The 14,185-nt window shown below is 37.8% G+C and overlaps 1 protein-coding gene across 4 annotated transcripts in view; it reads left to right on the top strand.

The window, feature by feature from the left end:
- The window catches only part of NSUN7 (NOP2/Sun RNA methyltransferase family member 7), a 55,254-nt gene that overhangs the window by 11,373 nt on the left and 29,696 nt on the right, over nt 1-14,185 (top strand). For all 4 annotated transcript variants that reach the window (XM_040485063.1, XM_040485071.1, XM_040485078.1 and 1 more), the window contains exons 5-6: nt 11,846-11,998; nt 12,990-13,173. In XM_040485063.1, the coding sequence (XP_040340997.1) occupies nt 11,846-11,998; nt 12,990-13,173 (337 nt within the window). The remainder of the gene's footprint in view (nt 1-11,845; nt 11,999-12,989; nt 13,174-14,185) is intronic.

Raw genomic sequence — 14,185 nt, 5'->3', positions numbered from 1 at the left:
TCTTGAGTTCCTTTGCAAACAGCCTTGAACAGGTTAAACATTCTGTTTAAAATCAAGTTGTTTTTGAAAGCTTGAACTGTAAGATCCAACTTGTAAGTATTTGGAAAATCATGAAAAATTCCTAGTAATGTTTTAGCACATACATAAATTAAACTTCATTTGAAACACCTATTATTTATTTACTTACCTTTATTTACAGCTCTTTAAAAAAAAATCTAACGTGTATCAAATGAGAAAATTCCACTACTTGGGCAAATTAAAAAAAAAAAATCTTCAACATAGTTAAGAAAAACAAACATGTTTTAAATTTAAATTTGTTTTCTTTTTAGCCTAAATATTGGCAGAAACCTACCATGGGGATAATAATAGTACCTACCTAAAAAGGTCGTTCGGAAAATTAATTAAACAAATGCATGCAAAATGATTAGCTTAGAGCCACACACATGGTAGATGGTCAATAAATGTTAAGTGCTACTGTGGTTAGGGCTTTTGTTATCGTGTTGTTGAACCTTAATGGAAAGCAGAATATAGCAACAACAACAATCTTGTAGGAAAATTTTTACCTAGTAAATAATCTGAAACAGTTATCAGTAGGATATCTGATTTTATATTGTTATGGGAAATCCAAGCAGTTTCATTTAAATTACTGAAGGCTGAGACCAGAGGATTAAGAACGGTGTAATAATAATAGCTTACATTTACTGAGCACTTAATATGTGTCAATCACTGTTGTAAGGAGCTCTTGTTAATAACAACATACGAGGAGGATACTGTTAGCAACCTGTATTTTGACACACGGAAAAACTGAGGCATAGACAGGTTACAGGAACCTACCTATTGCTATAGATCGGAGAAGGGAGTAGCCAGATTCAAATTCAGGAAGGTGGATTCCAGAGTCCAAGTGTTAACCATTTATATGCTACTACTCCTTCCACTTAGGATAGTGAGGTTTGGTTGATGTACTCTGGAAGATTAAAGATAAGACACAGTCATATCTCATGTCAGATGTAGCCATAAGAAATTTTAAGACGGCAAACAGCAAGAGCATTCAGAGGTACATGCCCTCTGTGTTAGATAAGTAAGATCTCACCCCTGTTTACTGTGTGGGTTTTTGGGTAACCACCTCACTGCCCATCCCACTAGTGGGTAACCTGCCTCCAACCACAGGTGTCCAAGATGGGTACAAGTACATCAGAGAAAAATTGGTGGGGCAAAATGCCATGGGACAGGCTCAAAGTTTCAGGTTTGCTGAGCTTCTCTCAGTTTCTGTTTGACTTAGCAGGACTCGGGAGACATTGATGGAAGCCCCATCTTAGTCTCGGTGAGCCTAATGAGAGCTGAGTTTAGCTTGGGTCAGCCAGGAAAGCCATAGGGCTCTCACCAAGAAAGACCAGACTATGCTTTCAGCAGCTGCAGACTTTTAGCTGAATGCTAGCAAGACAGGTATGAATAGGACAAGCAAAGACCGTGGCTCAGGAGGCCAGAGGAACCAGAAGATCCTACTGTCTAAGGATTCCTGATTCCCCAGACTTTTCCCTTTCCCCATCATACCATGCTACCTCCTGCCTTGACACATACCGGTTACATTCTTGTCAGTGCAATAGTGTTTCCCCTTACACAAACCAATAAAGGCTTATATAATGCAAATCTTACAAATTGATCGGTTTACCAAATTAGCCAATTCATAGTATATTTAATTCATAATATGCTATAGGAGAAATGCATGTATAGTGATTGAATTGCAGAGAATAGTAGAGCAGTATACATGTATAAAGATACCACCAGAGTGTTTTAATCAAGAGTCTCAGCTTTCAAGTAACAGAAGCCATCTTCAGTTAGTTTGAGCAAAAATGATAAAGATACTGGGATGTATCATATAAGTCAAAGACTCAGAAAGAGAATGAAATCAGGAATTGGAAAGATTAGGACTTTCTTTATCTCTGCTTTTTAATCTTTTTATTATTGTTACTTTTTTTTTTTAATTTTTTTTTTCAACGTTTATTTATTTTTGGGACAGAGAGAGACAGAGCATGAATGGGGGACGGGCAGAGAGAGAGGGAGACAGAGAATGGGAAACAGGCTCCAGGCTCTGAGCCATCAGCCCAGAGCCTGACGCGGGGCTCGAACTCACGGACCGCGAGATCGTGACCTGGCTGAAGTCGGACGCTTAACCGACTGCGCCACCCAGGCGCCCCTATTGTTACTTTTTAATTTACATCCAAGTTAGTTAGCATATAGTGCAACAATGATTTCAGGAGTAGATTCCTTGATGTCCCTTACCCCTTTAGCCCATCCCCCCTTCCACAACCCCTCCAGTAACCCTCTGTTTGTTCTCCATATTTAAGAGTCTCTTATGTTTTGTCCCCCTCCCTGTTTTTATATTATTTTTGTCTTCCTTCCTTTATGTTCATCTGTTTTGTTTCTTAAATTCCACATATGAGTGAAGTCACATGATATTTGTCTTTCTCTAATTTCGCTTAGCATAATACCCTCTAGTTCCATCCAGGTAGTTGCAAATGGAAAGATTGCATTCTTTTTGATTGCCGAGTAATACTCCATTGTGTGTGTGTGTGTGTGTGTGTGTGTGTGTGTGTGTGTGTGTATACAATATATATATACCATGTCTTCTTTAGCCATTCATCCATCGATGGACATTTGGACTCTGTCCATACTTTGGCTATTGTTGATAGTGATGCTATAAACATGGGGGTGCATGTGTCCCTTTGAAACAGCATACTTGTATCCCTTGGATAAATACCTAATAGTGCAATTGCTGGGTCGTAGGGTAGTTCTGTTTTTAGTTTTTTGAGGAACCTCCATACTGTTTTCCAGAGTGGCTGCACCAGTTTGTATTCCCACCAGCAGTGCAAAAGAGATCCTCTTTCTCCGCATCCTCGCCAACATTTGTCCTTGCCTGAGTTGTTAATGTTAGCCATTCTGACAGGGTGAGGTGGTGTCTCCTTGTGGTTTTGATTTGTATTTCCCTGATGATGAGTGATGTTGAGCATTTTTTCATGTATCGGTTGGCCATCTGGATGTCTTCATTGGAGAAGTGTCTATTCATGTCTTTTGCTTATTTCTTCACTGGATTATTTGTTTTTTGGGTGTGGAGTTTGATAAGTTATTTATAGATTTTGGATACTAACCCTTTATCTGATATGTTATTTGCAAATATCTTCTCCCATTCTGTCGGTTGCCTTTTAGTTTTGCTGATTGTTTCCTTCTCTGTGCAGAAGTTTTTTATCTTGATGAGGTTCCAATAGTTCATTTTTGCTTTTGTTTCCCTTGCCTCTGGAGACATGTTGAGTAAGAAGTTGCTGCGGCCAAGGTCAAAGAGGTTTTTGCCTGCTTTCTCCTTGAGGATTTTGATGGTTTCCTGTCTTACCTTTAGGTCTTTCATCCATTTTGAGTTTATTTTTGTGTATGGTGTAAGAAAGTGGTCCAGGTTCATTTTTCTGCGTGTTGCTGTCCAGTTTTCCCAGCACCACTTGCTGAAGAGACTGTCTTTATTCCATTGGATATTCTTTCCTGCTTTGTCAAAGACTGGTTGGCCATACATTTGTGGGTCCATTTCTGGGTTTCTATTCTGTTCCGTTGATCTGAGTGTCTCTTTTTGTGCCAGTAGCAGACTGTCTTGATGAGTACAGCTTTGTAATACAGCTTGAAGTCCTTTTAATCTTTTTATCTCTGCTTCTCTCTTTGTATCTGCTTCATTCTCTTTTTCTCTTCCTATCTGCCTCTGTGCTTCTCTAGTCTACATGGAAAAAGCCCTACTCTTGCACCCCAGTTCCTGAGCTTACATGTTACAGCTGTCTTGTAGTATCTTCATGTAGACTAACTTATTTTATCATCTCCATACACCAATTCTAGATTCTAGCTCCCCCAGGAATTTGATTGGCTCCGTGTGGTTCAGGTGCCTTCCTTTGGGCCAATCCCCCGTAGCCAATAGAGTAGGATTCTGAACTCAGACAGGACATTGACCTGTAGCTCAACCTCTGTAGATCTTCTGGGGTTTAGGGCTGGTGCTGTTTTCCCCAGGGAAGTAGAATCATTGTCAGCTTAAAATGTACCTTACTAAGTTTCTACTGAGGGGATAAAAACTAATATTAGGAGGTGAGAGAGGAAGTAATTATTTAGCAAGAAACTGAATAAGAATGATTTCTTTCTTATGAAAATTCTGCTTGATCTTTGTTGTTATTGTCTCTACCAGAGATCCTTGTGTTTTATATTCTATGTACCAACTTGTATCTTTTCCTTCATTTATTCATGGCTTTGGAGATATAATCCAAGATGACACGTATTATCATTTTTGACATATGCAAAGTCCTTATGAACTCCTTCCTTGTATAAAATCAATTATGTTTTTAATACTATGTGCATGGGTTAAATAAAAAGATACCACAACCTCTTCCTTTCTTATTTCCCATGCCCTCACACTAGCCCAAAAATCTTCCTGCCAAATAATTTGTTGGACTTTTGTGAGGCAAAATTGGAGAATGAGCAGTGAAAGACTAGAGAGGCAGCAGCAGGGGAAAGAGTTAGTAGTCTATCCTCCCAAACCACCCAAAACTACTCATCCTGAAATCTTCCACATTACATTCAGGTGCCAACATCTGCCTAGACACATCCTTGATTCTTCTTTCCTCCCCAGCCCTGTGCCCATACCATACCTAATGCTGTAACTCCATTTGGAAAACATGCTTCATGATCTACTTCTTTCCTTTTCCACGACTACATTGCAATTTTCCAAGCCACCAGCTTACTACACTAGCTTCATCGTTGATTTCCCTGCCTATAACTCATTCCTTCCCGCAATCTGTTCTCCATGGCAGGTAGAGTGATATTTTTTAAATATAAATTGTTTGGTCATGAGAGAGTATCTTGGGTTAGACTTACTGTAAACAACTAGAAAACTGGACAAAATATATGAGGCAAAGATTTTGGGCATTAGACGAGAAGCAGCACAGAGACTTGATCCCTGAGAAAATGAGACCAAATGGGGTAAGCATTAGAACAGTCCTGGCTTTATGCCTCAAGGTACTTTCCAACTGAAGTACAGGAAGGGGGATCCCAAGAGGAAAACGGTAGTCTCACTAGGAAAACAGAGATCAGAATTTTGGAAGGTTGGATGATCATTTGTCTTTCCTTCTTTATTCTATTAAAGTGGTAAGGTAATTTATATTGAATGATTTATGAATGTTAAAACCAATCAGGCACTTAGGGGATAAATTACATTTGCTCAGATATATCCCTTTTCTTGTCTTCCCCAATTCTTTCACTCCCAGTTTCTCATTTGCCAAAATACTCCCTGAATACTTGTTCATGGGCTTGTTTAAAAAAAAATTTTTTTTTTAAGTTTTTTAAAATTTAATGAAGCAATCTCTACACCCCATGTGGGACCCGAATTCACAACCCTGAGATCAAGAGTTGCATGCTCTTCTGACTGAGCCAGCCAGGCACCCCTGTTCACGGGTTTTTATATCTCATATTCTTTCCACACCTTCTTTGGAAATTCTTAGGCTATTTCACTTAATTAGTGAATATTCTGAAACAGTTGTCAGTATGATGTCTGATTTTATATTCATAGGGGAAATTCAGGCAATTGACTGAATTATTTTTGGCATTAAGAAAATATTCAATTAATATTTAAAGGGAAACAGATAAACACAATACACAAAAATAAATTTGGAATGGATTAAAGACTTGAATGTAAGAACAGAAACCATAAAACTCCTAGAATAAAACATAGGCGGTAAGCTCTTTGGCTTATCAGCAATATTTGTTTGGACCAGTCTCCTCAGGCAAGGGTAACAAAAACTAAAACAAATAAACAGAAGCCAAAGTAAATAAAAGCTTTTGCACAGAGAAAGAAATCATCAATAAAAAGGCAAGCTACTAAATGGGAGAAGATATTTGCAAATCACACATCCAATAAGAGGTTAATGTCAAAAATATATAAAGAACTTACACAACTTAATATAAAAAAAATACAACTGATTTAAAAAAGTGGAAAGGGCTTGAACAGACATTTTTCCGAAAGAAGGCAAACAGATGGCCAACAGGCACATGAAAAGATGTTCAACAGCCTACTCATCAGAGAAATGTAATTCAAAACCATCATGAGATGCCTGACACCTGTCAGATTGGGAATTATCAAAAAGACAAAAAATAACAAGTGTTGGCAAGGATGCGGAGAAAAGGGAATCCTTATATGCTCTTGGTGGGAATGTAAATTAGTGCAGCCACTATGTAAAACACTGTGAAGGGTCCTCAAAAAATAAAAATAAAACTACTCTATGATCCAGCAATTCCAATTCTGGATCTTTACCCAAAGAAAATGAAAACACCAATTCAAAGAGACGTGCTCCCTTGTATTCATGGCAGCATTATTTACAGTAGCCAAGATATGGAAGCAATAGATGAATGAAGATGTAAGATATATATATATATGTATCTTACACATATATAATGTGAGCTCAGCCATATATATGATTTATATATATATAAAAACTTAGCCATAAAAAAGAATGAAGTCTTGGGGCACCTGGGTGGCTCAGTTGAACCACCCAGTTGAATCAAGTCCAACTTGATTTTGGCTCAGGTCATGATCCCAGGGTCATGGGATAGAGCCCCACGTAGGGCTCCACACTGAGCATGGAGCCTGCCTAAGATTCTCTTTTTCTCCCTCTGCCCCTCTCCCCTGCTAGTGTGCACTCTCTTTCTCAAATAAGTTAAAAAAAAGAATGAAGTATTGCCATTTGCAACTACATGAAGGGACCTAGAGGGTATTATGCTAAGTGAAATAAATCAAAGACAAATACCATATGATTTCACTTATATGTGGAATCTAAAATTTAAAACAAGTGAACACACAAACAAAAAACAAAAATAGACTTATAGATACAGAAAACAAAATATCGGTTACCAGAGGAGGGATTGGGGTGAGCAAAATGGGTGAAGGAGATTAAGAAATATAAACTTCCAGTTATAAAATAAATAAGTCATGGGGATATAATATATAGCATAGGGAATATAGTCAATAATATTCTAATAACTTTGTTTGGTGACAGATAACTAGACTTAACATGGGGATCATTTCATAATGTCAAATGATATACACCTGAAACTAATAGGATATTGTATGTCAAGTATACATCAATTAAAAAATAATAAGTAAATAAATTGAAGGAAAATGGTGTATTAGGATTCTGTTCTGCCAACTGATAGTACCCCAACTCAAACAAGATTTGGCAAAAGAAAGAATTTATTATAAGGTATTTCATGAAGGATTGATTGAACATTGAAATGGCAGAAAGGGCAGTGATGTGGCTATGCTTCTACTCAGTCCTGTGACTTAAATATCATCAGGATCCTCTTTGACTGTAGTCACTGCTCTGTGTGCTTTGGCTTCATTCTTTTCTCTTTCTTTGTTCCTGGATTGGGAAACTTGGCTGCTGACAACTCAGGAGCTTTACATCTTAACAGCACCAAACACTAGAAAGACTGGCTTGATTCTCTCTTGCTACATCCAAAAATTGCTTGACCCTGCCTTGAGTCAAGTGCCCACCCTCTGCCAATCAGCTGTGGCCAAGGAGACTGAGTCACTTAGGGACACCTTCCAAGAAAATTGTATGACTAGAAGGAGGAAAGGAACATTTTCAGGAGAGGGGGATTTCTATTCCCAGAAGGAAAGCAGCAGCCCTTAGAGTGCAAACCAGTAGGTTTCTACTATAAAAGGAAACATTGATATGCTAAATGTGTCTGCTAAGGGCAAGAACTTCCCATTAACTAGGTATAATCATAGCCCCACCACGATCAGCTGCTAGTCAGAATAACATTCCCTGACTTAGGAAAAGCAACACAAAAACATATAGGAAGTATGCCTTTTCTCACCTGTGTGGTTGTGACAGAGACATGATATTCCTAAAATATAGGCTCTTCATTGTTATTTTATCCTTAGCAAATTGCATTTCTCCACTACATCATGAATCATCACTGACTTATTCAAAATAACCCACATGGTTTCTTATGAAAAATAAGAGAATAAAACCTATTATAAGCAAGTGATTTGGATATTTTCTTTTGTATTTATGTATTATCTAAATATATTAGAACATATTTCTGTTTACCTTCTATCCATTTTTTCTCTTAATTATGTTTTTCCAGTGGTCTATAGGAATAAATATGAAAATGGTATACCCCCCTTTTTTTTCTGAAAAATACTGCAACTCCTTTATTATATTTAGAAATCCAATAAACCTCTAATTACATAAAATAATTAATGGAAACATTGGGAATAATTCTTTTTGCCATTATTATTAGATTTAAAGTTTTTTGGGACATACTGTATTGGGTATAATTTGATATTGTATATGTTTATTTCATTTGAGGCCTAGGATACTGTTATCTTCCTTTAGAGGCAGCATATACTTTTGCTACTGGAAGGCTGCAACCTGGAAGGCACTAACAAACCTAGGTGACTTAGTATTCTGGGGTTGAAATGATTGGAAGCTGGGCTTCATTCCTTGTGAAGGCCAGTTATTCCTTTTTACTTTATTCCTGGGGTTGTCTTTTGGTGGCCCAGTTCAAAGCCTGAGGACATTATCAAAGCCCCCCTCCCATAAAGTTGGCATGCCTCAGATTTCCATTTTTGTTCCCTATGGCCAATGAGTTGTCTTTAGCTCTGCATGTCTCTCAACTTCTCAGGCACGTATTTCAGAATTGGCAGATAATTTTTCATATATGATGCTTCTTCTACTTGGAACACTGGACAGCTTGTCTCACATACCCCCTCATCCCTTATTCCTGGCTAACTCCTACTTCTACCCTTATGGCTTAGCCTAAATGTGATTCCTGGGAAACTTTCCTTGACTCCCCTTGAGTCACCATAGTATCCTGCCTTCCTTTGTCATAAATACTTATGACATTGAAAATTAGTTGCTTTGTCTCCCCTTACCAGACTCTACATTTTGTGATATCAGGAACAGTGTCTTCCTTGCTTATCCCTATGTTTCTGGGACATAAAACAGTACCTGGAATATAGTAAGGAAGAAAATATTTGTTCATGAATTAATTGATATTTCTCTATTCTTAAATGGCCTTCCATTTCCTACAGAAAACATTCCCACTTCCCATGCATGGGTATATAAGATTTTTGGTGATTTGAGGCCTGGATCTCTCACCACCCCATATTCTACAAGTATGCTTTGCCGTTTAACATCTCTGTATCTTTATTGTACTCTGCCTTCTGTGTGTCTTTTCTCCTTTTGTGGTCTGGAAAACTCTTGTTCCTCCTTTAATAGTTCAAGTTTCTCCTTCTCTTAGAAGTCACTTTGGACTGATTTTTGTTCTTTTTCTGATACATTCAATTTGTTCTTTATCTGTGTATCTTACAACATTCATCACGTTGTGCTCTAATCGTTTATACGTCTATTATACTACCAAATTATAAGTTACATAAGGGTGGAAGCCCAGGTTTGATCACACTTCTTAGTTAACAATATTAAAAGAATAGGCATATTAATTATTATCACTTCTTGAATAGCTTGACTTGGAAGTACATTTTCAAAAGTATCTTGGCTACAATTCTGTAAGTTAGATATTAGTTCCTAATTCCTAGTGCTTAGAAAAGCTAAATAACCTATCTAATGTCATGTAGCTAGTAATTGGTGGAACCAGAATTTGAATCCAGGTAGTCTGATCGCAGAGTCCAAACCATACTGTCTGGAGAGACAGAGGGAGAGAATGGCAGAGGGAGAGGAAGAAGGGATGTGGTGTGCTATTTAGAGGGGCAAAAATAGTTCCATGTGTGGCCAGATTTGTGGATGGGAGTGGTGGGAATGTGGAAACTGAGGACTGAAGAGTTGGTTCAGGTTAAATTATTAATATCCTAGTGTATCATGATAAAGAGTTTAGATTCCGTCCTGTAGCTAATGAGTTCATTTTGGATGTAAGCTTAGAAATTACATAACTACAATTTAACATATAGAAAGACAGCTTTGGCTGTTTCCTGGCAAACAGAGGTAATTAGGCAACCCTCTGTGATAACGTTCAAATTATAGCAGGAGGTGGACTTCTGGATCCAGAATGTTGAGAATGGTTTTTGCTTCTATTTTCATCATTGCAGTCCACCTACACCTGTGGAAGAAGTTTTTTAGTAACCACAGGATGTTTCATTTATAAATGTAATACATGTCTGGTTATCTTTTTTTTTTTTTATTTATTTTTATTTAAAAAAAATTTTTTTTACCAACGTTTATTTATTTTTGGGACAGAGAGAGACAGAGCATGAATGGGCGAGGGGCAGAGAGAGAGGGAGACACAGAATCGGAAACAGGCTCCAGGCTCTGAGCCATCAGCCCAGAGCCCGACGCGGGGCTCGAACTCACGGACCGCGAGATCGTGACCTGGCTGAAGTCGGACGCTTAACCGACTGCGCCACCCAGGCGCCCCTCATGTCTGGTTATCTTAACAGCATTTGGATTTGGTCTTTATCCTCAATCTGATATTGTGTATTTATACAAAAATCTTTATAACTGTATATATACTTTAAATTATTTTTGTGTGATTAAATTATATTAAAATTCACAGTCTGAGCTCCATCAGTTCAGTTTCTGACTCTTGATTTCTGCTCAGGTCATGATCTCAGGGTCATAAGATTGGGCCCTGCATCAGTCTCTGCACTGGACATGGAGCCTTCTTAAGATTTTCGCTCTCTCTCTCTCCCTCCCTCCCTCCCTCTACCACTCCCCTGCTTGTGTGCACACACACTCTCTCTCAAAAATAAACAAATAAACAAATATAAAAAAAATAGGGGCACCTGGGTGGCTCAGTTGGTTAAGCATCCACCTCTTGATTCTGGCTTGAGTCATGATCTCATGGTACATGAGATTGAGCCCTGTGTCTGGCTTTGCCCTGGTGGTGTGGAGCCTGCTTGGGATTCTTTCTCTCCCTCTTTCTCAGCCCCTCCCCTGTGCTCACCTATACACGCTCTCTCTTTCTCTCAAAATAAATAAATAAACATTAAAAAAAAAATGGGTGCCTGGGTGGCTCAGACAGTTAAGTGTCTGACTTTGGCTCAGGTCATGATCTCACATTTTGTGAGTTTGAGCTGAGTTTGAGCCCCATATTGGGCTCTCTGCTGTCAGTGCAGAGCCTGCTTTGGATCCTCTCAGGGCACCTGGGTGGCTCCCTGGGTTAAGTGGCAGACTCTTAATTTCTTCTCAGATTCACGAGTTCAAGCCCCACATCGGGCTCTGCTCTGTTTTTTGTTCTGGGATCATCGGAACTGGGAAGGACATGATACAGATTCATGACAGTTCCTTAATCTTATTAAGAATACACTGTTGGCAACTATGACAATAACTAGCTATAATGAGTATCTGCCATGTGCCAGGCACTGTGCTGAGTATTTTACACACATGGTTGGTAATCACCACATTAAGGTAATGTGACCACGTTCTACAGATGAGAAAACAGGCTGAGAAAAGAGATTCATTAATAAACCTGAGGTCACACAGCTAGTAAGTGACAGAAACTGAATTTAACTTCAAATTTGTCTGACTAAATTCCACACCTCTTTCACTGTATAAAATTTCTTTCAATCAACAATTGAGATAAATATCTGAGGAGATTCATATCTGTACACAAGCAGCAAAAACTGAAAAAAGGAAGCAGGATTATCAGATTTCTAATTTTAAATATTATTTTATACTATGAAAATTTAAAGTAGAATTACAGAAATAGTTGTTAGAATTCTAAGTCTAATTTGTGAATTTTTCTAGTGGAAAATTGATAGTCTTGTCTTCAATGCAGTAGTCACCAAAAATGGATTTTCTGTCTCTAGTTTTAAGATAAAATTGGCTGCAGCATTGGCAAGATGTCGAATCAAACACGATGCCCTTTCAATTTACCACATTCTTCCAGAAACAGTTAGGAACCAGGAACTAAGGGCCTCCACTTTGCCACTTTATGCTTGGATAAATACTTGTAAAATCAGGTAAGAGTTTTAATCAAATCCTTTATTTTTATTTCAAGTTGCTAGCCTTTCTAAATAATGTGATAAGAAATACTACCTTTCTCCTCGGTGGACATGTCTAGGGGAGTGACTGGGAAATCATGATTTAGTTCGGGATCTTATCAACAATTTCCCTGAAAACTGGTACAGTGTCTCTGAAAAACAGTATGGAGGTTCCCCAAAAAGTTAAAAATAGAACTACTCTATGATCCAGCAATTACACTACTAGGTATTTACCCAAAGGATACAAAAATTGGATTTGAAGGGGTACATACACCCCGATGTTTACAGCAGCATTATCAATAATAGCCAAACTATGGACAGAGCCTAAATGCCCATCAATTGATGAATGGATACAGATACAATGGAATATAACTTAGCCATCAAAAAGAGTGAGATCTTGCCATTTGCAATGACATGAATAGAGCTAGAGGGTATTGTGCTAAGCAAAATGTCAGTCAGAGAAAGACAAATACCATACAATTCACTCATATGGGGAATTTAAACAAACAAAAAGATGAACACATGGGAAGTGGGGAGAAAAAAAGAGGGAAACAAACCATAAGAGACTCTTAATGATAGAGAACAAACAGAGTTGATCAAGGGAGGTGCATGGGGGATGGGCTAGATGGGTGATGGGTATTAAGGAGGGCACTTGTTATGATGAGCACTGGGTGTTATATGTAAATTATGAATCACTGAATTCTACTCCTGAAACCAATATTGCACTGTATGTTAACTAACTAGAATTTAAATAAAAATTAAAAAAAACCCCACCAAATTCCTAAACGGTAATTACATAAATATGTTAACTTTTCTGTCTTTAATTATCTTTTAACTTATTGTTGGCTAAAATTATAAGTTCCATTAAATGCAATAAACGCAGTGATACTTTTTTGGGGGGGGGAAGATGGTAATGTTAAGTGCATTTTTAATATATTTTTAATTACAACCTAATATTGCATATTTACAGCCCTGAAGAAGTTTATTATAGTTTGAAGAAAAGAGGCTATAATAAAGTCAAATCTGTATTGCATATTGATGATAAAGTCTTTGCTGTGGACCAACATTGCTATGATGTCTTAATTTTTCCATCTCATCTTAAAAATAATCTTCTAAATATAGATCTTTTCAAAGATTATAAACTTATATTTCAGGTAAACATTTACTTTCATTGTGATTCTCAATAATCCTACTTATTCAAAGAATCTCTCTACTTAAAAATAAAACCTAACACGGGGCACCTGGGTGGCTCAGTGGGTTAAGTGTCGAACTCTTGATTTCGGCTCAGGTCATGATCTCATGGTTTGTAAGATCAAGCACTATTGGGTTCTGCTTACAGAGCCTGCTTGGAAATCTCTCTCCCTCTCTTTTTGCCCCTCCCCCACTCTCTTTCTCTTTCTCTCTCAAAATAAACAAACAAAAAAAAACACTTAAAAAAACCCTAACAAACTGATTATATTTTTATAGATGATCAAAAAGGTTAATAAAGCCTAATTTTCAACCTTGAATAAAATTAATACCCCTACAATCAGTGTTCCTATTGTACTCTAGCATCTTTGTCCCATGTAAAGTTATGAAGAACATGTTCTCCTTCTCAGACTCTATAGACGGGGATAATTGTATTGCTGGCAGCTGAAAGGCTGTAGTTTTCTCTTCCAAGGAAGGATTAAAAAAAATGCAATGAGGGGTACCTGGTGGCTCAGTCAGTTAAGTGTCCAACTCTTGGTTTTGGCTCAGATCATGATCTCACAGTTTTGTGAGGTCAAGCCCCTCACTGGGCTCTGTGCTGGCAGCTTGGAGCCTGCTTGGGATAATCTCTCTTTCCCTCTCTCTGCCCCACCTCCCAATTGCACTATCTCTGATTCTCTCTCAAAATAAATAAATAAACTAAAAAAAAAAAAAAAAGTGCAATGATACCTTTTCTACCTTCCATTTCTGGGGAAGATACTAGTACCATCCTGAATTTGAAAATGCAGTATGTACTACCTTCCCATTATTTCCTTAATATGGCTTTAGAGCCTTGATTTGTAAGAGGTATATGACGACTATCAATGTAGGGAGAGAATATGAAGAATAATGTGGTTTCAACAGAATGAAAAACAATTAGATTCAATAGAATAAAAAAATCCTCAGATTCCAATTCTTGCCTCAGATTTACCTTGTTCT

This window comes from Herpailurus yagouaroundi, unplaced genomic scaffold, assembly GCF_014898765.1.
Source record: "Herpailurus yagouaroundi ecotype Mexico unplaced genomic scaffold, PumYag 28, whole genome shotgun sequence".
NCBI lineage: Eukaryota > Metazoa > Chordata > Mammalia > Carnivora > Felidae > Herpailurus > Herpailurus yagouaroundi.
This window is presented reverse-complemented; position numbering and strand designations above follow the sequence as displayed.